Source organism: Sceloporus undulatus, chromosome 4 (genome assembly GCF_019175285.1).
Source record: "Sceloporus undulatus isolate JIND9_A2432 ecotype Alabama chromosome 4, SceUnd_v1.1, whole genome shotgun sequence".
NCBI lineage: Eukaryota > Metazoa > Chordata > Lepidosauria > Squamata > Phrynosomatidae > Sceloporus > Sceloporus undulatus.
In genome coordinates, this window is record NC_056525.1 from 126,508,772 (window position 1) to 126,535,270 (window position 26,499).

The 26,499-nt window shown below is 41.1% G+C and overlaps 1 protein-coding gene across 1 annotated transcript in view; it reads left to right on the top strand.

Moving 5' to 3' along the window:
* Positions 1-26,499, top strand: part of TNR (tenascin R) — a 262,076-nt gene that overhangs the window by 209,123 nt on the left and 26,454 nt on the right. The window contains exons 12-17 of the mRNA XM_042465868.1: positions 8,440-8,559; positions 18,339-18,482; positions 21,377-21,496; positions 23,150-23,293; positions 23,980-24,110; positions 26,025-26,157. Coding sequence (XP_042321802.1) covers positions 8,440-8,559; positions 18,339-18,482; positions 21,377-21,496; positions 23,150-23,293; positions 23,980-24,110; positions 26,025-26,157 — 792 coding nt within the window. The remainder of the gene's footprint in view (positions 1-8,439; positions 8,560-18,338; positions 18,483-21,376; positions 21,497-23,149; positions 23,294-23,979; positions 24,111-26,024; positions 26,158-26,499) is intronic.

The following is a 26,499-nucleotide window of genomic DNA, read 5'->3' on the forward strand; positions in this document are numbered from 1 at the left end:
TATTATCCTTTATTTATGAAGCACTGTAAATTTATACAGCGCTGTACATACAATCTGTTTAGTTAGACAGTTCCCTGCCCTCGGGATCTCCTCTTGCACTTGAGGAGCCACGGCCTCCTCCTCGTCCTCCTCGTTCTGCTCTTGACTGGCCATGACAACGACTCCCATTCCTTTTTTTAATGTTTTAAGCCACTGAAAATCAAAACTATAAAGTGTCTACAAAGTCTGATTCCCCAAAGGGAGACTATAAGAGAAAATTCCTATAAGTGCAAGGTGTTAATTTTAGAGGATGCTGTCAAATCAGTCTCTTCATAAGTCCCTGTTTTGAGTACATTGAGAAGGCATAGCTGGAGCACAGAGGGGGCTTCTTCTTTTGTGGAAGGGAATTATTGATTATGCAGATTTCAGAAGTAACCTTTTTGCTCTGCAAACAAGAGTTATGCTTTGAGTTTTAATTCAGAAAAACTACAGCTCAGCTATCAGAAATTTGGGAACCAATTTCCTGAAATGTTGGTGTGACTCATTAAGGGCTGATTTTCAAGGCAGGTTTTGCCATGACATTTTCTTCCTGTGTATTCTTCTAGATGGATTGAAATCACTGATAGAACTTAGATTATTTTGGGGACTTTAGTTTCCAGCATCTGCTAACCAGCAAGACTAGTACTTCTTTATTTGTTACTCAGATGTATTTGTTTGGCTGTGGGATTTGTAGTTTACAAAATTCACTTTTCAGCACTCTGACCCAGGCACATTGACATGTCAGAGTAAGCAGCAGGCAAGCAAAACAGAGGCAGGCAGAAATATATGTCTGTCCTGTTTCCTCTCCAGGCATCTCACAAACTCTAACGGCTTGTGCTACTAGTAACACCTTGCTTTGATCTGGTCACTCAATGGATTGATTAAAGGGATTGCTAGTTTCATGTCTTCCCCATCCTTAATATTCCGGCTGTTCCACCCTACTACTAACTAACCAGCAAATTCTATAATGACCCAATAGATTCCAAAGTTTCATTGTTCTAGCCAGCTAATTTGTCCTGGGCTACTGCTACAGTAATCTGTCTGTCCATCCTTCTGTTATCTCAGGCCCCATTCACACTGACCCATTTGCCTTGGATGGAACTGTGCAGATCCGGGTCCCCCCTCCCAAATCTCTCCGGGAGCAAGTGCCCACTATCATTTACCTTTATTGGGGTAATTTACCCCTCCAAAGTTCACATTTGCAGTACCAGTTTAAAATCATAGAATCATAGAATCATAGAATCGTAGAGTTGGAAGAGACCACTAGGGCCATCCAGTCCAACCCCTGCCATGCAGGAAATCCAAATCAAAGCATCCCTGACAGATGGCCATCCAGCCTTTGTTTAAAGACCTCCAAGGAAGGAGACTCTATCACCTTCCGAGGAAGTGCATTCCACTGTCGAACAGCCCTTACTGTCAGGAAGTTCCTCCAAATATTGAGCTGGAATCTCTTTTCCTGCAGCTTGCATCCATTGTTCCGGGTCCTGTTTTCTGGAGCAGCAGAAAGATATACAAGGCTGCCTCCTTCTCGTCATACAGTGACACACCTTCAAAATATTAAACAGGGCTATTCATATCACCTCTTAACCTTCTTTTCTCCAGGCTAAACATCCCCAGCTCCCTAAGGCTTCTCATAGGGCATGGTTTCCAGACCCTTACCATTTTTGTCGCCCTCTTTGGACAGCTCCCAGTTTCTCAATTGTCCTTTTTAATTGTGGCGCCCAAAAGAACTGGACACAATATTCCCGGTGGGGCCTGACCAAGCAGAATACAGTGGCACTATTACTTCTCTTGATCTAGACACTATACTTCTTGATGCAGCCTTAAAATAGCATTTGTCTTTTTAGCTGCCGCATCACACTGTTGACCTCATGTTCAACTTGTGGTCTACTGACTCCCAGATCCCTTTCACACTTAGTTTCCTTCAGCTCAGCAGGTGTCACCCATCCTATATCTGTGCATTTTATTTTCCCCCCCTAAGTGCAATAACCTTACATTTCTTCTCTGTGTTGAATTTCATTTTGTTAGCTTTGGCCCAGCTTTCTATAGTCTATTCAGGTCATTTTGAATCTGATCCTGTCCTCGGGTATTAGCTATTCCCTCCTAATTTGGTGTCATCTGCAAATTTGATAGTATGCTCCCAATTCTGTCATCCAGGTCTTGTATAAGATGTGAATAGCACCGGTGCCCAGGACAGAGCCCGTGTGGACCCCACTGGTCACTCTTATCTCCGGATGAAAAGGAGCCATTGTTTTGAGCACCCTTTGGGTTCGCGCCGGTCAACCAATTACAGATCCATGTAAACTTCCTTTGTCTAGCCCACATTTTACAAGCTTGTTTGCAAGCAATGTCATGGGGAACTTGTCAAAGGCCTTAGTGAAATCAAGATATATACTCATATCCACACATTCCCTTCATCTACCAAAGCTTGATAATTTTATCAAAGAAAGAGATTAGGTTTGTCTGGCATGAATTGTTTCTCTGAAACCCATGTTGACTTTTTGTGATTATGGCATTGCCTTCTAGATGTCCACAGACTCTCTGTTTAATGATCTGTCCAGAATCTTCCTATACTGATGTCAGACTAACTGGACGATAATTGTTGGGATCCTCTTTTTTCCCCTTTTGAAGATGGGGACACGTTTGCCTCCGCCATCTGCTGTCTCTTCCTGTTTCCAGGAGTTTTCAAAGATTATTGCCATGGCTCGATATTACCTTTGCCAGTTCTTTTAATACCCTTGGTGGAGTTCATCTGGTCCCGGAGACTTAAATTCATTTAGATTAATAGGTGTTCCTCTACTATCTCTTTACTTATTGTGCTGAAATTCCTATTCTGTCCTGCTCCATTATCCTCAGGTTGAGCACCCTTTGCCTTTCTGAGAAGACTGTGGCAAAGAAGGTGTTGAGTATTCTGCCTTTTCTCGTCTTATGTTAGCATTTTGCCATCTTCTCCACGCAGTGCCCTACCGTTTCCTTCTTCTTCCTTTTGCTGCGGACATATCCAAAAAGCCCTTTTTATTGTTCTTAACCTCTCTAGCAACGCTGAGTTCATTCTGCGCTTTAGCTTTCTGACTTTACCCCTACACATGCCGCTATTTCTTGAATTCCTTTTTGTAATTTCCCCCTTTTTCCATTTCTTATACATGTTCCGTTTCAAACTCAGCTCAGTTGAAAGTTCCTTAGTCATCCTCCTGGTTTCTTGAGACACCTCCCGTTTTTCTTTCTCACTGGAACGTTTGAAATTGTGCCTTCAGTATCTCCTTTTGAGAAAGTCCCATCCGTCCTGAACTCCTTTATCTTTTAGTATTCTGACCATGGAATTGCCTCACATACTTCTCTAAGTTTACTGATCCGCTCTCTAAAGTCTAGGATGCTGTCTGACTATGCTGGCTTCTCCTTCCACTGTTATACAAACTCCGGAGAACATGGTCACTTCCACCTAATGATCCCACTACTTGCACCCCATTAACCAAGTCCCCTTGTTGTTAGGATCAGATCTAAAATAGCTGACCCCCTTGTTGCCTCTTCCACCTTTTGGACCATGAAATTGTCTTCCAGGCAAGTGAGGAATTTGTTAGACCTTGAGGATTTTGCTGAGTTTGACTTCCAGCAAATATCAGGATAGTTTGCAAGTCGCCCCATCTACTACATTCTCTTTTTCTGACTGTGTGGTCATCTGTTCTAGAAAGATATCATCCAATTCCTCCGTCTGACTTGGGGGTCTGTAGTAGACTCCCACCGTAACATCCTTGTTGTTTCCCTCCCTTTGATTCCTATCCAGATGCTCTCCACCTGGCTTCCATGATTGATGTCCAAGATCTCTTCCTGTGTGTAAATATCTCTGGCATATAGTGCTATTCCTCCTCCTTTCCTGTTTGGCCTATTTCTCTTTAAAAGGTTTAACCCCTCTATTTCCACATTCGATCATAAGACTCATCCCACCAGGTTTTAGTGATGCTATTATATCATATTTGCTTTGTTGTACTAGGAGTTCGAGTTATCTTGCTTATTTCCCATGCTCTGTGCATTAGTGTAGAGACATCGCAGACCTTGGTTCCCTTTTACTTGTGCCTGTGCAAGTTTTTTTGCCTCCACACTGTTGGTCCTTGCACTGTTGCCTTGTTTCCTCTATGTCAGTTTGACTATTTTCGCCATCCCTTTCCGCCTTCCTTAATATTGTCTCTTCCCCTCGGAAACTCAGTTTAAAGCCCTCCTGATCAAGTTCTTGAGATGTTGGCAAAAACATTTGCCTCCACAGGCTCCCTTCCCACCCCTAGGCAGGCAGGCAAAGAGAGAGTGAGAGAGACGAGAGAAAGACAGAAGAAAGAATCCAAGAATCCAGACTTTTCTTTACAGCATCTAGCCAAAACTATGGCTTCCCAAGTTCGAAAAATGCCGCTGCCTTCCATGTGATGCTCCCAAGTCCAAAACAACTGCTGCCACCATGTGATGCTCTCCCAAGTCCGAAACAACCGCTTGCCACCATGTGATGCTCCCAAGTCCGAAAACAACCGCTGCCACCATATGATGATCTCTGGGGTCCAAGCTGCCACACAGCCACCCTGTTCTTGGCCCTTAGCCCCAGGGGATCCCTTTAATTTTCCCTAGAGTCTCCTGGGTCTCTGTTCCCGCTCCCTGCTGAGCTGAATGAGACCCCTTGAAACCCTCTAGTCAAGCTGCCACCACCCAGTGAATCTCCAATGAACTCCCCTTAGCACACACTGGGACTTGCTAAGGACTTATAGTTCCTTCCCTTGCTAACCTGAGCAAGCAGTAACCGAGCTAAGACATGTGTACAGGAGCACAGAGACAGCAGATACTTTTAAAGAAAGGTATTTATTCAAAGTAGACAGAATAGAGCAATAAGGTATCATTCATGTCAGGCCTCCTTGCCTTGCAGGTACAGAATGCATAATTACAAGATGTTCATTTCAAGCAAACCAAAAGATAAACATAACAAAAGCCTAGATGCACTAGCTATCACATTTCCTAAGCTACTCACACAGAGATGGGATTTGCAGTTCTTGTTGGGTTTTTGGATGCAAGGAGCTGGCTCTCATTGCCTAGCTCAATTTGCATCCCTTAAGCCTGCTTTTTGGCACAGGCTTAACAGCTGGGCTCCCAAAACAAGAAAGATAGAGACAAAGGACCACATGGTCCCAGGGGCCTTTTAAAGCCCTCTCATGGAATGTTCTTGAAAGACCCGATACAACTCTGCTGATTGGTCAGTTGGGCCTTAGGTCAGCTACGATGTAACTTCTCATTAGCATGTGATGTAAGCCCTCATTAGCATGGACCTCCCCCCAGCTTAACCCTTTGTGGTTTGAGAGGAGTCCTCAAATGACTGGAGGCCCAGTCATTACAATGACCTTTAGCTGGTGTAGAGGACATTTCCACCATTCTCAGAGCCTCCCTGGACCTCCCAGGCATCAGAATAAAATTCTGGGGGGGGGGGGAAACAAACCTCAAAATGCCTTCTAAATGCCTCCTGAACAGTGGAGGAGTATTAGAATCTCTAGCACTGAAAAGAGTGAAGAAGACAGAGGCTCTTCACTCTGTGGCTCTAACTCCAAGAATTTTTATTCTCTAATAACTAAAATACTGATGGGATACTAAAGAATCTTTTTGATCATGCTGTGATGTTTTTCTGTCCCTGCTCTCAGTGGATGAAGCAACATACAGGTGTACATACAGATTATATATGGGGGAGCTGTCCCTTTTTGCTGCTCTTCCACCACTGCTAGAATATTTCTCCTTACCATGATCCCCTTGTGGCATCAAAAACCAGCTCCTTAAATGAGGAATGAAATGTATAATCATGTTAACTGCCTTGCCAATTACTTTGATAAATGAAGCAAAGCTATTGCTATAAGACCTCTACAGATGCACATATAATTATGTTTAGGAGCACATTTTAAGGTCTTGTTATCAACAGTGACAGCTAGCAGATTACTTTTTTAAAAAATGGCAAAATTCTAGAGAGTAAGCTATCACCACTGGTGAAAAGTGACACTGAGCAGAACTGCTTTGTCTGCCATTTTGGACTCAGCATGTGTATGCCAATCATCAATCAAAGTGATTATTTAAATAGATTTATTTATATTAAGTACTTCAAAAGGTGCTTCTGCCACCACCATTGCCTTTTAGTGCTTGTATGATTCTATCTTGAATAAAATATATCTGTATATTTGCATGCTCCTTCCGCCCCCGCCCCTGCCAAAAAAACAACTCAGGGCAGAATGAAATATGGGGCATCCAGCAAACTTGTGTCAATCTGCCAGTCTCTTTCTATACCAACTAGTTCACCTTAACCTCCTCTCCTAATGGAAATTGGAAGGCTTTCCATCCCAAGCCCTATTCCAGATGCCTTAGCACAACAGCCTCTTGCAAGGTAAATTAATATTGTCACAGCAGATAAAGAAGAACTTTCAGTAAGGTGTAATAAGAGATGGGCACATATAGTCTGATCTGTGGTGTGAGGTGTCACAAATACACAAGTCAGCCCTTGTTTTCAGTGCGAAATGTAGGAGGCACTGATAAGGTTGAAGCGTAATACTGTAGTACATTAGTAAATTATCCCTGATTCTAAATAACAATTAAATATGCATAATTCATTAATTAACTATACTATTGCATGTTTGCATGTGCCTTCAAGTCACCTGTGGTCTTACAGTGACCCCCATGAATTCCACAGGGTTTTCTTACGCAAGACATATTCAGAGGTAGTTGGCAAGTTCCTTCCTCAGAGTGTAGTGGAACAAACTCCCTCAGAGTGTAATGGAGTCTCCTTCCTTGGAGGTCTTCAAGCAGAGGTTGGATGGCCATCTGTCGGGGATGCTTTGATTGTGATTTCCTGCATGGCAGGGGGTTGGACTGGATGGTCCTTGTGGTCTCTTCCAACTCTAAGATTCTGTGATTCTATTATTCCTCTGAAAATGTAGCCTCCAACATTCATCGTAGTAATTGACAGTCTCCCAGCCAAGAGATGACTTTGGACAGTGATAAAAATAGCTAAGATGGCAAAAAATATGAAAGATAAACATTAGAAGTATGAAGAACAGAAGGGAACATTATACCACATCTGGTGGATGTGCTCAAAAGCAAAGAAGTTTTGGAAACAAATCAATGGGACTTGTGGTTAATGGCGAAAATGGCAGATAATCACAACCGAGCGAGAGGCTTACACTCTGGATTGACCTTCCACAAGATTTGGCGCTCATTTATTGAATACATCCAGCAAGATTTAGTCTCTAGACATCCCCCAATTTTAGCTAAATTTTTATGGAAAGATGTCTTTCAGGATCCCTGAACACACCTTTTATCTATAACTTTTTAGTGTTTAGTTCCTGGAAGCTTCCCCTCCCTTGCCATGAACTTTCCCCATATCAATAGAGGCCTCCAAGAACATTTACACAGTTGAATGTTTTAATGTTTTTACAGTTTTTAATGCTTTTATACTATGACTGTTTAATCCTGTTTTAACATTGAGATTGGGGGGTGAGTGGGTATAGGGATTGTTTTCTTCTTGGATTTTATTGTAACACTGATGTAATTTTAAAATTTAAAAAAGATAATAAAATTATTTAAAATTAATTACAAAATGATTCCTGAAGTATATTTTCTTAATATGATAGACAAAAATTGATAAAAGAATCTGCAGAACCATGTTATATATGATTATGACCACCAGAATAATTTATTCAAAGAATTGGAAGACAAAGCATATACCCTCAGTTGGTCTACAAGAGTCTGTGACATGATAAATATGGACAAATTAATTATATTAATTAAAGGAAAACCCCTGGCAAAGTTTGTGGACCACTGGAAGGAACTGATACTATTTTTAAAAGAGAAATGGGGGACAATGGCAGTCTTAAGTATAGAAAAATTAAATGAAAAGAGTTATATGGCAACAGTTGAATTTAATGTACACATTTATATATAAATACACTGATACTCTCATTCTCTCTCTCTCTCCCTCTCTAACTTATAGTGATAATTGAGGGTCCTTGCTGTGAAGTATATTCAAACAGGTTTATTGATAGTGTAGAAATTTAAGTTTAAAGCTGTAGATTACAAGGAAGATTAACTGGTTAAAAAGGATTGGAAAAGATTACGGTATAGCAGGAAATCATGACTTAAATAAGCGTACAAAGGATTATACAGAATATTAGAAATGTAGTTAAGGTCTGAGAAGATAACAAATGTTAATGCATTTTTATACAAATACAAAATGGAAAGATACTGTCTTTGGTTGGGAGAATGGAATTAAAAAGTAATAATATTTTAAAGAAACCACTGGCTTTCTCATGGGAGCATTCTCTCTATATGCCATTTCTCAAAACCTAAGCATTACCCTACATTATCACCAAAACATACGGACTGTTGACAATGTTCTGTCTTGTATTTTGCCTCATACAGGGATTGATCCACCTAGGAACCTGACCATTGACAATGTCACTACAGATTCTGTGACATTCCACTGGGCCCCTCCTATTGCACATTTTGACCACTATAGGATAGCCTGCAAATCTGCTCAAGGTAAGTGACCTACAGCATAAAGTCCTATGCTGGAATCCTAGGTTCCATAAATTAATACAATGGGACCTCGGTATCCATAGGGGTTCCATTCTGAATCCCAGCACGGATACCAAAATCTGTGGGACCTCAAGTTCCATTATCCCAAATGCACACAGCTGCGCCGCCACTAGGAACAACAAGACTTCAAGTGAATCCCATTGTTCTTAATGTCAGCATGGCTGTGTGCACACATTGCCACTGGGGACAACGGAGGCTGCCCCTAATGGTGGCGCAGTCATGTGCATGAGTCGCCATTGGGGACAACAGGGGCTTGCCATCCCCAAATGTTTAAATTCACGAATGGGAAGTCAATGGATACCAAGGTCCCACTGTACATAAAGGGGTTTAAACTGGGGGGAAATCAATTCTGATTAACCATTACCAAGATTTTCCTTACTGAAGGAGCTGTTCAGTGACAAGGTAGAATGACTTGTTGCAAGTAACTGGGGAAGTGCTACTTAGGGCTTCTCCAGACAGGCCAAATGTCTTGAGATTTGGCAGGAGTTATAAGGGAGTGTCTGATAGCCATATGATATTGTACCAATATTTTTTATGTGAAATTTTAAAACCCATTGCAGAATGTGGGGTTGTTTGTTTTATTTTTTCTATTTAGGGAGTTTTTGATAAGCTCTAAGGTAAATGTCATACATCTGTATCCATTATCTCAGTTCTTCCCACTGTACTTTTGGGCATTCCCACTGATGACACTTGGAATTGGGATGTAACCTTTTCTATGAGTTTTCCCACTGACCTTTGCTCCCCCATTATATGTCTGGTTACCACATTGATCTTTTTTTCTATGAATATAGTAGAAATTGGGGGTGAAATTAATATGCAAGACTGGGAACTGGAACCTGGAAGAGGAGCATGGGGAGAAGTGTTGAGTTCATCAATCCATCACTTTATTTATACCACACCTTTCCCCAAAAAATAGGACTTAGGGGCTGAATAGACCACACCTAAGGGGTAGCCTGCAACTGCCCCTTTCTTCATTGGATCAGGGCCACGGCAACTACATGCTGCGGGCCCAATCTGGTGTTTCTGCAGCACAAAAAGGAGCCACAATGGCTCCTTTTTGTGCCATGGAAAGGGCGCCATAGCCACTGGCACTGCAGCTTTTTGGCACTCTGGACACAGCTCCAGAGGAGCGCCATGACACTGCCCACCATGCGGTGGGACGAGTGGCATGACACTGGCATGGGGGTAGAGTCAGGTCATACAGACGCCACACCCCCATTCCACCTACATGCTGGCCTTTGATGCCTGTCTGTACAGCCTGTTTAGGTGTTAATGTAGGAGATGGAGAGAAAACATACAACACTGCAAGTGACACAGACATTTTCAGATAATCTTAGTTCCCTCGTTACATTTCTGACTGAACTTTCCCTCTGTCTTTCTTTTATTAGAGTTATAAAGCTATGTGACTGTAATGAAAAACAAAAAAATAAATGAGACAGCAAATGAGGATATGCATGCCGGGGCAAGTGTTTCCATGTAGTGAAGGGAAACCACACCCACACCAGAGTTTAAACACACCACCAATGTGAGAAAAGAGCAGTTGTAAAGAAACATGCAATGCTAAACTCTGCTACAACCAACAACAAACAGTGGTGTCACTTGTGAGGTGCGGATCACACCAGGAGACACTCAAAGGGAGATGGCACCACTGCTCTCCAGACATCTGCATTTTGGCAGAAAGAGATTGTGGCATTTGACTATGTCCCTTTAAACTGGTAAAGAGATTGTGTGACTGGATTGAGGCTCAGTGGAAGGAGCAAAGAGAAGCCCCAGGTTGTTTTTTTAAATAAATTTTCAACTTTCAAAAGTAACATATTTGGGGGGGGGGGAATAAAAATAGTCTTTTAAAATTTTCTTTAAAATTATCACATTTTACCAAATTTTCTCTTTAACCACATAAAACTATATATATGTAAATAAGTTTAGGCTGTGTGTGTGATATTGTCACTAAATCCTTGTATCTTAACCATTTAGTTTTCTGAATGCTTTCCCTCCCAAAAAAATGCCTCATGCAGTGAACACTATAAAGGTATTTTAGGACAGATTCTACCCTTATATTTTCCCCCAGATTTTCAGTGGAGCTTTTCCTACAAAATGATTTGTGTTCTCATTATTATTATTAACCTTTATTTATAAAGCGCTGTCAATTTACACAGCACTGTACATAGAAACTTTTAGTTAGACAGTTCCCTGCCCGCAGGCTTACAATCTATGTAATTACAATCTATGTATTACAATATGGACTTTTTCTTTACCGTAAATTAAATATCCATGCCAACCAAATCTTAGATTTTCTCCCTCCAGGCATAACAATTGCTCATTCTCCAACATGACCGATTCTCAAACCCAAACCAGACAACATTCAGCATAACACAATTTTCAATTTGGTAAACCCAGCCCTCCTCTACTTTTATTGTCACAAAGTATTTTCATTTTTATCCTGGCTCTTTTTTTATTCCAAATAAATTTTGAAATTTCCTTTTGCCATAGAATCAATGGTTTTTCATTGTGGATAATAGGTATTGCTTGAAACAAAAACAATATTTTAGGAAATAAAGTCATTTGAATCAATGATACTTTATCTACTAGCGACAAATGTAAGTTTCCCCATTTTTCTAAGTTTTTTTCTAATTTCCTTCCATATCATCTCATAATTATTGTGAAATAAATCTTAGTTTTTATTTGTTAAGTTTATTCCGAGATATTTAACTTTCTTTCCCACTTTTAATCCACTAATTTCTTCCAGAGTTTGTTCTTCTTTTCTTTTCATATTTTTGTTATGATTATTGTTTTGTCTTTATTTACTTTGAGACCAGAAACTTATTCAAATTCCCTTAATATATCCATCAGTTGTTTTATGCTCTTTCCTGGGTTCTCTAGGGTATATATAATGTCATCTGCAAATACTCTCATTTGAAACTCAATTTTTTTTAATTTTTATCCTGTTGATTTTATTTTCTGATCTTATCCTATTATTCAATGCATCAAGGATCAAAATGAACAGAAGGGGTGATAGTGGGCAACCTTGTTGTGTGCCTTTAGATATCTTAAATTATTTTGTTTTTTCATAATTAACAATTAATTTAGCTCTTTGGTCCTTGTATATTGCCTTTATCCATCTTAAATACACAGGTCCTATTTCAATTTTTTCAAGTGTCGCAAATAACATCCCATTCTATGTTGTCGAAGGCCTTCTCTAAATCAACAAAAAGAAGTGCAAGGGTTTTTTTTTTGTTGTTATGTCTTTCGAAATATTCAATTATGTTTAAGATGTTATGTATATTTTCACTAAGGTATCTGAGAGGGAGATTGAAATTTTTGAGAACAATGTGGACAAGAGAATTGTATTAGGCAGTGATTCACATTTCATTGTTTGTTTGAAAACTGTTTGATATCTGATCTGTTATGATATTGTAACCATCTTTTTTCCCCCAATAAAGACATGCTGGACAAAAAAAGAAAGAAGAAGAAGAATGCTAATTGCAATTGTTTCTAATTTTTCAGTTAACACTACACTGACGACATTATGTTCAGCTGGTTCTAAGACTTACAAGATGGTTGGGAAGAATTTCCAACACTGTTATCTTCAGATGAGTTAATTCAAAAAATTACCTGTGAAATATAATCCAGAAAGGTCCCAGGAATGAGTGGAAATTTCCCTTATTCCTTAGTCAGAAAAATCCACTTTCAAAGGGAAGGGAATCACCTTCCATGGTTTTGTTATTCAAGGGAACTGAACATACTGAGATGTGAGTCAGGAGTGAGCCTCTCCCCTCCTCTTCCATCAGGTATATTAATAGTGCTTTCTTTGGTGGATGAAGAACAGAATCCTGTGCATGTTTACTCAGAAGTAAAACCCAGTAGATTTAATGGGACTTATCCTTTGTAAATATGCATAAAATAACAGCCTTAATGGACTAAAAGTATTCTTCATCTGTGTCTCCACAAGATTAAAGAGTTCAGACATTTAGAGTTTGTCACTTCAAAAGAACAGATGGGACATTAAAATTAAAAAAGGGTAAATATTTTGGCAAGAGACCTTCATTTGCATTTCACAAGCACATTACACAAGTGACTTCTGTACCAGATGATATTTTCTAATTAAATTGAAATGCATATTTCCCAAAAGTTATTCACAGTGTATGTGATCCTGTCAGTTCACTTTTATGGAGGCATGTTTATAGATTGGTTGTACAACCCAAAAAATGGATTGGAACATGCTTTTTAACTGCACATGTGAACAGATTATGAATATACGCATGTGCTACTTCTACATTTTACATATTTACTATGGAAGTTACTGGTATGATACTGGTCTTCCCCCAGCAATCATAGGGCTAAATCCAATGTTAGTCCTAACTACAGTAGAGGCATCACAATTAAAAGAACTTTGAGTTACCACTTATGTAAATCTTGTATAATTCAGTGGGTCTGTCCCAATTAGAATTAAAATAGGATTTAATCCATAATTTGGAAGCTTATCAGTGTCTCCTCAATAAAACCACAAAAAAAGAATATGCTCCTGTGGTGATCCCAAGGGTCCAAGCAGCCACACAGTCAACCTGTTCTTGGCTCTTAACCCCCAGGGGATCCTTTTTAATTCCTCCTAGAGTCTCTTACGTCTCCATTCCCGCTCCCTGCTGAGCTGAATGAGACCCCTTGAGATCCTCTACTCACACTGCCACCACCCAGTGAATCTCCAATGAACTCCCCCCCTTAGCACACACTGGGACTTGCTAAGGACTCCTAGGTGCGTTACAGACCGCCCAAAATGGGTGGTCTCACGCTGCTGCCGGTTGCTGTGTCCAGGAACCACAGCAGCCAAATCACGCGGTTCCCGGGGGCAGCAACAAAGAAGCACCAAAATGGGGCTTCTTCCTGTGCCCCAGAAGAGGCGCCGCAAGGCGTGAGGTGCGCACTCGCGGCGCCACTTCCAGTGCACGACAGCCGGGCGCTGTGCGTCTGCAATGTCAAAATGGCGGCACCCATCTATATGCGGCAACGCCATTTTGATTAGTCATTACGCACAAGGGGCAAGGCGCATCAGGAAGCGCCGCCCCTTGCGCATAACGACAGCACCCCATATGGCCCATCCAGTTGTACCCCCCAAAAAATGGATTGGAACATGCTTTTTAACTGCACATGCTCCACTTGCATCACTTAGGCCTGCTTCAGCGCAGGCACACAGCTGGTTCCCACAACAACATGCCGAGATGGAGAACAAAGAACGCATGGTTCCTCCAAGATGAAGAAAGGGAGACAAAGGACCACATGGTCCCCAAGGGCCTTTTAAAGGTTTCGCATGGAATCATAGAATCATAGAATTGGAAGAGACCACAGGGGCCATCTTGAAATGCCCGGTCCAGCTCTGCTGATTGGTCAGTTGGACCTTACGTCAGCTATGATGTAGCTGCTCATTAGCATGTGATGTAAGCTCTCACTAGCTCTCAGCTTAACCCTTTGTGGTTTGCTAAGAGTCCTCAAATGACTGGAGGCCCCAGTCATTACAGCTCCTTTGAGTCAGCTTGCCTACAACAGATCATCTTCAGTCACAACATGCATTTGCAGGAGAGTGCTGTGTACATCCTGGTTGCAATGCCAACAGCGTGCCAGAGAATCTTCTGTGGTGTTATCACATACAGGTTTCATTGTGGCTGAATTGCATGCACCACTCACAGTTACTTCTGCAAAGTAAAAATAAAAGTTTCCTACCTTTGGGCTTAATTCACTGAAATATTTTAGAATAGACCAGTATCCCCTATAACTGTTAGTTAGATACTCTGGGTTGAAATGTTTCCCTGCTCTGGGTGAGAGATGAAGGAGTGCAACCCAGTTTGTTGATCCTCCTGAATCTCTCTGCAGTTTAGGGACCTGTGTATGTGTTAGCTGCCTTTGAGTTGATCTCAACTCATGGCGAACCCATGAATAAGATGTCTCCAAGCCCCCCATCCTCTACTTTATACTTCTTCTACCTTCCACAGCATCTCATGATGTGGCCAAAGTATGACAGTCTCAGGAGATTATCAGACGGGGGGAAATCGGGGAAGAAAAAGGCATGCTCCTGGCAAAGTCGTGTGATCACACTGAAGATTTTCAGATGACATTGTGCTTATTCAAGACTTAACCCATGAAGATCCAGGAATGCACCAGCAACAAAGCATTCCCATGACTTCCCTGTAAATGGTTTGTTGCTGGAACATTTCTGGATCTTCATGGGTTAAGTCCTGGATAAGCACAATGTGTCTGAAAATCTTCAGTGCAATCGCATGACTTTGCCAGGAGTATGGCTTTTACTCACAGCTCTTTTCCCCCATCTAATAATCACCTCAGTTTAGTCATCTTGGCTTCCAGGGAGAGTTCTGGTTTGACTTGTTCAAGGACCCATTTGCTTGTCTTTTTGGCAATCCATTGTATCCTCAGCACTCCTCTCCAGCACCACATCTCAAATGAATTAATTTTCTTTCTATCTGCTTTCTTCAGTGTCCAGCTCTCACATCACTTTTGTGAGTTCCTGCATGGCAGGGAGTTGGACTGGATGGCCCTTGTGATCTCTTCCAATTCTATGATTCTATGTACCACTACTGCCCACTGTAGGCAGGGACGTAGCCAAGGGGGGGTTCTTGGGGTCCGGACCCCCCTTCCATTAGAAAAATGAATGGTGTGTGCTGCTGCGCTGCCACACCCAAGCCTCATTATAATGGTGGCACTTAGTCTGGAACCCCCCCCCCCTTCCTAAAATCCTAGCTACGTCCCTGCTGTAGGCTTTCTTGATTCTTTCTGCAAAGGTTTATTTCACCTTTTTTCTCTTTCAAAAGGTGCTGTGGATCACTGTTAGATTGGTTAATGAAGGGTATATTAAGGCTCCAGTTTGTTCCCCATTTTGTTAAGCTGTGGGACATTAGAGGGCTCAAGTCTGTCTCCAGTGCTGTTTATCATAGGGATGAGCCACTGCAAGGGTAATTTACACTAGATCTGTATCTGGATCTACACTCAGAGCCTTATCACATTACAAAAGTAAGTCAACATGTAGCAAGAAAGAAGGGGCCTTCTGCTTACCTCTCCACATGACACTGGTCCAAAACACACTGCAGAAATAATTCAGTTTGAGATGGCTTTAACTGCCCCCTGGCTCTATGCTATGAAATCCTGGGAATTGTAGTTTCTTGTGGGACCAGAGTGCTCTGACAGAGAAGGCTAAGGTTGTAAGCCCGAGGGCAGGGAATCGTCTAACTAAAAGATTGTATGTACAGCGCTGTGTAAATTTACAGCGCTTCATAAATAAAGGTTAATAATAATAATAATAATAATAATAATAATAATAATAATAATAATAATGGTTGCATCCACAGTGGAGAAATAACCCAGTTTGGTCCAGCTTTAAGTGCCTTGGCTGAAGGCTATGGAATTCTGGGAACTGGAGTTGGTTCTGGGGTCCAGAGCGGAGCTCCAATTCCCAGAATTCCATAGCCTTGATCCAAGGCACTTAAAGCGGGACCAAACTGGGTTATTTCTCCAGTGTGGATGCAGCCATTGTAGCACTTCTGTTTTCTTTCCAGAGGGAGATGGTTATAAAAATATGCCTTTTGCCAAACAGATTTTCCCAGTGCAAAAAATAATACTATTTTACTACCATCTCCTTGGGAAGAGAATGGAAGTGCTTTGAGGGCATGTGGTGAGGTAAGGAAAAAGCCACTACTTTCTTGCTGCATGTTGGCTTACTTTTGTAATGTGATAAGGCTCTTAATCACAACCTCTAAATTTAGGATATATAGGGGTTAAAAGAAAATTGTCATTTCTGGAAGGTAATTGGCAGATTTTGGTTGTTGGGGAACAATTTTCATCTCAGGAGTAAGGGCCTAAAGGGCTACAAAATCCATGGTATATGATGCTAATGATACAAATGAAAAAGAGCTTTGACCCTCCAAGCTGTGGATCCACCGCATCACTGCTGGTTTCATTTTGCTGCTAAATTAAAACCTAGCTACTTACTCAAGCTTTGGGTCCTCACTGACTGTAGCAGAGGTTTTGAATTTATTTGAATTTAAATATCTCATTTAACTGTTTATTTACTTACTGTATCCAATAGTTATTACAATATTGCTGTAATGGAAAGAAGGAAAAATGTTCAGGCTATTATCTCTGTGTATGCTCTCTTACTCTTTCAGTTACTGTTTCACTAATCTTGAAACAGAAGAACGCTAGCTCATTAATATGGCTTTCACTCTTGAAGTAGTTACTTCTAAATGAGTAAAACAACGGTGTCAGGAAAAAGTACCATCAGTGGGCCCAGCTAAACGTGGAAGCAAGAGGCATGTGGGCTAAGAATTCTCTCACACTGCCGATGCCAGGTGTCCCTTATTATAAGAGATATCCTTTATTTGAGGTCTGGAAACTTGTCCTTTATAGGACTGGCAAGTGTCCCTTATTATAAGGGATGTATAAGGTATGTCGCCTTTCTGAGAGTTGGAAAGTTTGTTCTTTTACGTAGATTGAACAAGATGCCATAGAAAATCTCATATTTTGTGGTGTAGGCCCTTCATAAAAACAAAAATATGCATGTCATGTAATTTAAGAATGTAGACAATATTTTCATTTTACACAGAAATGTAGAGACGGGCCCTCTGTGGCGTGGCGGCGGCAATACTAGGGTTAGGGATTGTGCGGCAACCGCATGATCCCTAACCCTAGTACAGAATGCTGGCGTAACAATGGCGGCATCCTGTGTACACGGGCGCCACCATTGTGACGTAAGTGCTGCATGTCGCTTACGCCACAAGTGTGCCATTGGCACATTCGTGACATCCACCCTGCAGCGCAAAAAGAACCCAGTTTTTCTGGGTTCTTTTTACTCCGGAGGGAAGCCTCACAGTTTGACAGCTGCGTCTTCTCTCCAGAGGGAATTATATCCTTTGTTACCGCACCATAGTTAACTGAAATCAATACTTCCACTTAATATCTAGGTAGAACAGAAACTTATTAATAGGCATTTTCTGATTATCAGCCATTTAGGTCAGGGATTTTGACTGCTGCTTATCACTGTTTTGAAAACCAAGCAACACTGCTGGTAGGCTTTTAACCAGTTTTTAGCCCAATTTTGGAGTAGATTTTCTAGATTTTCTATTTTGATCACACATAGCACTGGCACATCAGTTAGGCTATACATTTCTTTCTGAGATAGAAAACTCCAGGGAATTCCTTATGACTGCCTCTCAGGTCTTCCACATGGCCAATTGAACAAATGAGACAGAAAAAAGGAGACAAGTTGCTAGAAGGAGCAGGGTATTTTCAATAGTGGTGTCCTGTTTGCTGAAGCCCCCCCCCAGCACCCAAGGAGAAGGAAGCTCAATTGGCATACACGTTATGATCTTTTCAGTACCTGGTTAAGACCTTTTTATTGTCATATTTTAGTTTTTGCACCATTTTTGGCTTGGCTGGTGGTTCTACTGTGGGTTTCCAGTGTGGTAGAATTTCTTAATACCTTCTGTTGTTTTTATCTTGTACCATTCTTGTGTAAACTATCCAAACAGCTTGGGTAAGAGGGTAGTATAACAGTATAATAAATAAACAAGGGAATGAAGTGCCCACATGATAAGGTCTCCCTACTATTTCCATGGTAAGCAAGACTGGCATGTCTCTCCTGCCCATGCTGGCTTTTAGTGAAACTGTGTTTAGAGCAGCCAAATTTACTAAGAGGCAATGGGCCATTTTCTCAATCCAAACAGGACGAGTGGACAGCATAGTTGTTGCCAAAGGTGTCACTGAATACATCCTCAGCCACCTGCAGCCTGCTACCGAATATGAGATTCTCCTGAAGAGTGTACGAGGCAGAGAGGAAAGTGAACCTCTCTCACGCATCATGTATACAGGTATGGAACGTCTCTAAAAACCAGAAAACATTTCTGTGTCATCACAGATAGCATTATGGTGAAGCGACATCAGTAGCTAGTAGTAGGATAACGCAGAACTTCCAATTGCAAGAGTACAGTACATGCAAGATTATTATTATTATTATTATTATTAATAATAATAATAATAATAATAATAATAATAATAATAATATCATCTTTATACTTCCCGCCTCTCCCCATGGATTGAGGCGGGAGTACAACACATAAAATCAGCATTACAACAAGCACAAATTATCTAAAATTACATCAATTAATGAACAAGATAAATTCATAAAATTAATACAGTCCATACCTATATAAAATTAGTGAAAGATAGGGTATTACCGAGGTTCCATTATGGTGGATCAAATGGATAAGCCCGCCAGAAGAGATCCGTCTTAAGTGCTTTCTTAAAAGCATCTAGGGTGTTGCTGCGACGGTTCTCTTCAGGCAGGTTGTTCCAAAGTCTGGGGGCAGCAGCAGTAAATGTCCTGTCATAGGTCATTTCAGTCTGGTTTTTGGGTACTCTAGTAATATCTTTCCAGATGTTCTGAGGGTGCAGGGCAGATTGTGTAGCGAGGGCGTTCCTTCAAGTAACTTGGGCCTGAGTCATGTACGGCTTTAAAGGTAATAACCAACACTTTGTATTGGGCCTGGAAGCTGATCGTTAGCCAGTGTAAAGATTTTAATAGCAATATGATATGTTCTGATCTAGATCTTTTAGTGATCAGTCTGGCCACAGCATTTTGAATCAATTGAAGCTTCCGGGTTTGGTACAAAGGTCACCCCATGTGGAGTGACACCCCATGTGGAGCCCACATTAAAAAAAAAGTTAAACGAGGAGTTACTAGCACATGTACCACTGTTTCAAGGTCCTCCTGGGCCAGGTAGGAACGCAGCTGGTGTATCAATCAAAGTTGGTGCCAAGCACTCCTGGATATTGCCTCCACCTGAGATGACAACTGTAAAGATGAATCCAGAAGCACGCCTAAACTGCTACCTCATCCTTCAAGGGAAGTGTGACCCCATCCAGGACTAAATGGCAGATCCTTCCCTGGACCAGGGGTACCTATCACAAGTACCTCCGTTTTCTCTGGATTCAACTTGAATTTGTTTTCCCTCATCCAGCCCATTACCGACCCAAGGCACGCATTCAGAGGCAAAATGCTATCCTTGGTCTCTGCTTGAGTCAGAGACATGGAGAGATAGATTTGGGTGTCATCAGCGTACTGATAACACCAAGCCCCATGAGGGACAGGCTGGCACCTTGAGGGACGCCGGATGTCAGCTCTCTCTTACGAGAGCAACTGTCCCCCAGCATCACCATCTGGAACCTGCCCAAGAGGTAGGAATGGAACCACTGGAGTGCAGTGCCTCCGATACCTAACTTCCTCAGGCACCCCAGAAGGGTACCATGGTCTATGGTATCAAATGCCGCTGAGATGTCCAAGAGCACCAGCAGGGTCACACTTCCCCTGTCAATGCCCAGCCCAGATTTAGCTGTGACCCAGGAAGTTCCTCATTCAGGTTTCATAGCTGCCATAAGCACACTTGTTGGTTTTAAGGCAAACCACTGTCTAATTGAGCCTCTCTCTGCTCCCATCACACTTGTAGTATGCAAATAAATGGATGCCAAAGTTGGAAGGTGAGAAAACATGTTGTCAATTAATGTCATCTGTGTGTCTCCACCATGCACTGCAGGAAAGTACAAGCCCTACACTGCAAAACCATGCAGAGCTAATATTTGGACATAAAAACTAAATTTCTACTGATCTACTTGGGATCAAATACTTGGGATTCCCTTCTGAGGAGCTCTTGTAACTGTTAGCACTAACAAAGTCAAGAGACAGATGTTGATATATTAATTTGGAAACTGCACATGCTACATTTCAGAAGAAGGTTCTGATTATCTGGAATGATAAATGATACATCTTTTTATAGTGACAAACCTCTACAAAGATTACTTACTGAGAAGAATGTGATAAAGCAGAGATTAATGGTAATAAGTAAAGAATAAGTGATGGTCTCAATAGAATGAATTCATTTTACTTACTGATCCAAAATCAAGTCATTTCTCTTCCAGTGCTTTTGTGATTGCTACAGAAGCACAGATGTGTCCATCAGCTCAAAATTAAATCCAACATGACAAAATAATCGTTACATAGCCAACAAAATATACTGAGCTGTAGTTACCCTACCCATGTAAGCACCTTATGCCAGTTTGGGTGGGCAGCAATTGATCATAAAGTGCTTCTTATTCTATTTCATTGTTTATGGGAAGAGGAGATATTTGAAAACACATACATACACATTACATGTTTCACTGTGTTTTTTCTGAACATGCATCCCAAGAAAAATGTTTTCTTTAATAGTTACTGGAAGATCATTGATGGTATTAAATGAACATACTTCTTTTTGGACCGTTAAAAATAAGGAACACCTCAATGTGATGGAGCACCCCTGTTTTCCTGTGTTCATTAAAAAAAACAGACCTCACTCCCTGATTTGTTTGTGAATGGGTCAGATACATGGATCATAAATGTGGATGCCCTAGCTATTCTCATTTGGCTGATGCTTCAGGACCTACAACCATAACAATGTTTGCTTTCATTTATTCAAAACAACAGCGACATTTATTTCCTTCACATGTAACAGATGCAATTTGGATAGCCGCTGTTGAACTTAATTTGAAATGAGTGAATTGCTGACATATGATACACTAGTTGTCTATTGTGTTTCTGTACTGAGATCTTCAGATGTCTGTATAGCTTTAAGCTGTTCCTTTGCTTTGGTTTCTTTATCCTGTTCTGTGAATAATGGATGAAATGAGTAAATGCCAACTCCCATGCCTTGTCTTTTTGCACCTTTTCCAGCCATGGATAATCCAGAGAGTTTGACTGCCATGAACATCACCCCAACAGAAGCCCTACTGAAATGGGAGCCACCCATGACTGAAGTTGAGAATTATGTCATTGTGCTGACACATGACACAGGTATGTTGGTGCCTTTTATCCAATCTTGGGAGGTGGGGGCATGAAAGGAGCAACATGGGGAGAATGGAAAGAGGTAGAGATACCAATTAGTGGCATCGTTGGTGATAAAAGAAGCAGGAGCAGCAAGAAGGTGACAGTGTAATGCACCATGATGGACTATTGGGAATCACATCTCAAACAAGAGATTGTAGCCACCATTTTCTTCTTTCTCCCAGAAGAGTGAGCTGCTGGCCTGCTGTCCATTTAATTTATCTCAAAGGTTCTGCTATCACTGAACAGGTGGCATGTAAGAGTCACAAAACAGAAGGGATCCATCATGCTCTTGAATACCTCAGCCTCAGTCCTGACTCTCTTCAGTCTATCTGATGTTGTTTAGTGTAGTTCAGTTGCTCTTAGAGTACTCATATTTGCCTGTGCAGCCATCTAATATATGTTTATCCTCCAGACTATCAGTCAACAGTGGTGAGAGAAACCTTTGGAAGAGAGGAATAGTAGTACAGTACAAACTAAGAGTCTCCAGCAAAGTGGGAAGAAAATTAAACTCACTCTGGCTTTTAGACCTTTGCCCTCCCGTTCCTGTCACAAAATGGAATTAAAGTTATACTGAGAAGAGATACAAAAATGACTACAGTCAGCCCTCCTTATCCACAATTTTTTTAACCACAGATTCAAGCAACCACTGATTGAAAATATTCAAAAAAATTATAAATTCCAGATAGCAAACCTTGAATTTCCATTTTTTATAAGGGATATTTTGCTATGCCATTATATTTAATGGGACTTGAGTATCCATGGATTTTGTTATCCATGGGGGATCCTGGAACCAAACCCCAGCAGATAACAAGGGCCCACTGTATATAAAGAAAAGTCTTTTGCAGCTTATTAGTAAGCACCAAACCATTATGAATGTGTGCATGTGTGCCTTTAAGTCACCTGTTGACTGATGGAAACCCATTGAATTTCATAGGGTTTTCTTAGGTAAGGGATATTCAAAGGTAGTTTTGCCAGTTTCTTCTGAAATACAACCTACAGTACCTGGCATATTTGTTGGCGGTCTCCCATTCAAGTACTAAACCTGACCCTACTAAGCTTCCAAGATTAGATAAGATCTAGTGCCTTTATCCTTTGACTTAACACTGTTGCTTGTAAAAAATACAAACATGTAACCAAGGCAAGGACCAACAATGTCTAACATTTTGTTGTCATTCTGACACATTGTCCTCTTCTCTAAACATAGTCATTTATTGTCCACCACCAAGTAATATTTTGCTTTTATCTTGGAATACCTCCTAGTCTTTGGCCACCTCCACAATGGTCCCCATTTTATGAATGATTCATACGATAGTTCTACTCATTATAAATTCAGCACACCTGATTTTTAAAACTTATATCTTGTAAGTTACATGATACACACAATTTGGGTCAGGCTATGATCTGCCTGGAGGCTGACAGGACTGGAATCTCCAGCAACTGTCAAAACTCACTTTGAAGCCTGAACACTGCTTCTGTAATCCCACCCTCAGGCTATCGCTTTTCCCAGTGACATTTGCATGGATTATCTGACAAGAAAGCTTCTCTTATTCCAAATGGAGCCCACATTAAAAAAAAAGTTAAACAAATCTCATATTTAGCACTATCCACCTTTTGTTTCAGTTGCAGGAGAGACTATTTTAGTGGATGGTAGCAATCAAGAGTATCAGCTTACCAATTTGCTCCCCAGTACCAGCTATGGAGTCACCATGTATGCCACCAATGGGCCTGTCACCAGCAGAACCATCTTCACTAATTTTACCACTTGTAAGTACAGCATACCTTTCTGCTTGGGGGGGAATACATTCCTAACAATTTACAAATTGTTTCCAAAGAAGGAGTGTGTGGAATAAGTATTGGCTGGTATGGATAATTCACTGTTTCACAATTTGTTTTGCTGCAAATCTTAAGTTTGTTTTTGCTGCATTTCTAGGAGCCTTACTGCAATTCAAAAATAAGACAAGACACAGTGAGATAGAAGTGGTTTTCTGCTTCGCCCCTCACATGATGTCATAGTACTTCTATTCTCCCTGCACAGGAAGATGGTTGTAAAAGCGTGCCTTTTGCCAAATGGATTTTTCCAGCACAACAGAAGGCATGCTTTTACTATCATCTCCTTTGGGAAAAGAACAGAAGTGCTTTAAGGGCATGCAGAGAGGTAAACAGAAAGCTGCTTCTGTCTTGCTGCCTCTGGTCTTATTTTTGTAATTCATGAATCTTATTCAGGAGTTATTTCATCAGCCATCAAAGAAGAGTGCTTCACAGTAGAACTGGCCAAGTTCTTCAGGACTGACTTGGGGCTTTTGCTGCTCTCCATGAAGCTGAAGAATCTGGTTAATAACTTTTTTGTCCAGAATTTGGCCTTCTCTGTGCAATTGTTTTTAAAAGAGCATTCATACATACAAATATATACCAGTATGCTGGTATTCTGATTTCTTTCCCAATTTTTGCAGTTTTGGATCCTCCATCAAATCTAACAGCAAGTGAAGTGACTCGGCGGAGTGCACTTCTTTCCTGGCTGCCTCCTATAGCTGAGATTGAGAACTACATCATGACCTATCGGTCACCTGATGGAAGCCGCAAGGTGAGCCTCTACTCCAGGAACTCTTTGAAGGGGAGGACTCAGTCAAATGATCTTTAGGCTTGGGCTTCCTGCTTTTTTGTTTTTCATTAGAGGGTAGTAATTCTAGGGAGAGCTTCATCTAGCTGTTCATACTTGCTTCTCCCCATGTTGATGTAGTAGGCATTCACCACCACCCCCATTTAATCACTGGTGATCCCAGAAATAAAGAATCATACATTTGGCTCAATATAGCTATACAACTACATAAGAGATTAGATTTGGTTATTTGCTGACATCTCTTAAGAGATAAGAAACCAATTTAGAGTGAAAGTATGAGTTTTAAGTGTCAACCAGTTCTACTTCTGTATGTATCAGATATTTTGATGTTTTTATCTTGTATTTTATATATTGTATTTTGTATTCCATTGATATGGTCAGCTGACTAATCAAGAAACTTGTTGTTAGAGTGAAAGTAATTCTGCTGCTTTAGATCACATGAGTGATTCTGGCTAATCTTGGATCACAAAACAAACACTTAGGTAATACTGTAAGATATATGAGCAGTGTGCAATTAGTGGCACACCCAATGCAAGGGTTCAGGGATCATTTCTACTATGCGGAGGCCTATATATGGCCCATAGACCTGAGAGTCCATGACAGAAGGACAGGAATGAGACACAGAAGGATGACTAGTGAGGGTAATAGAAACTATGAAGGCCCCTGGAATGGGGCATGTGCATTACAAAAGAGGCTGGGATGGGGCTGGAATGAGTGGGGGGGGTGCATTTTACCGCACACAGTAACTCCCCGTTCCCTTCCCTTCCCTTCCCTTCCCTTCCCTTCTGCTCCATCCCCCATCCGTTCTACAGGAGGCGATTTTTGAGAACTGTTCAGCAAGCGTTCTCAAAAATTGCCTCCTGTGGGATGGATGGGGGATGGAAGGGAAGGGAATGGAATGGAGACTTCTGTGTGCAGTAAAATGTGTCCCCCACTCGTTCTGCACTCGTTTCCGCCCCCTTTTGTTCCATCCCCAATCCATCGCGGTGCGATAAACTCTTATATTTCAATGGAGACAGTGGGTGACTAGTTTAAAAAAGTTTAAAAGTTTACATCCTGTGCCTAGCTCAGGAGGAAATGATGGGAAAGGGCAATGCAATAATCTCCTAACTCTGTTGCCAATTTGAACTCAGATTATTGGTCAGACTGTGTAATGCAGCACCAAAATATATTTCTTATTAGGAGCTTTTCTACAAGCTTGTCAGACCAGCACAGTCTCATAGAACTTCAGTGGTGGGCACAGAGAAAGAGAAAGAAATCCAAGGAATGCAGAGCCTCCATAAAGAACTCAAGGAACCACTTTTTACTTACAAATGATAGTGTGTGCTTCTTAATTTGTATAAAGCTCATGAAGCAGACTGTATGTTTCCCAAATCCATCTCTTGTCTAGGGGAGGGGTTGCTTCCCACAGGGCTTCAGCAGGGAAATCTCATCATTGCTCAAACCAGGGAGCTTGAACATTTTGTAGGACTTTAAATTCCTACAAAAATTTCAAGTTCACTGGTATGTGGCACAAAGCAGTTCCCCCACTAAAGCATGCAGGAGGCAACCTCTCCCCTAGGCAGGAGGTGGACTGGAGAAACATATGCCCTGCTTCATGATCTTTATAGAAATTAAGAAGCCCACGCTATCTGTTCTGACTGTTATAGGAAGTAGCATCTTCAGTGATGTGGCTTGTTTTCCCAATAATCCTGTCTTTTTTTGTCAAAGCCAAATTCCTACCTGATACATTGTAAACTCAAGACTAAAATCCTAATAATAATAATAATAATAATAATAATAACTTCCACATTCTACTTCCTGATTCCTTATATTCCTCCACATACTTCTCCCCTGCTGATCTCTTTGTTTCCCATCTTGTTTAATGGCTTTGTCCAGGAGCTGATTGTGGATGCAGAGGACACTTGGATCCGCCTAGAAGGGCTTTCAGAAAACACAGAATATACAGTGCGCCTGCAAGCAGCCCAGGATGCTGTAAGGAGTGGGTTCACTTCCACCATATTCACAACAGGTGAGACATCTACATCATCCACATGTGTTCTTTCATTAGAATGATAGCCACAACTACTTTCCACTGGGATCTCATGAGGAGTTTAACTTTTTAAAAGGGACTGTACAGATTTATTTTCAAGATTTAAAGAAGTAGTAACTTGGCTTGTTTCAGTTGTGACATAGATGAATCAATTGAGAAATTAACATACAGCTCGAACTTCCATGGACACTCATGTTCTTGGGACAGACTTGTTTTTGATAACTGACACACCTTGCATACACACACACACACACACATGCACACCCCTCACATTCACACATAACGACAGAAAGAGACCAAGACAAAGAGTGAAGCAAAAGT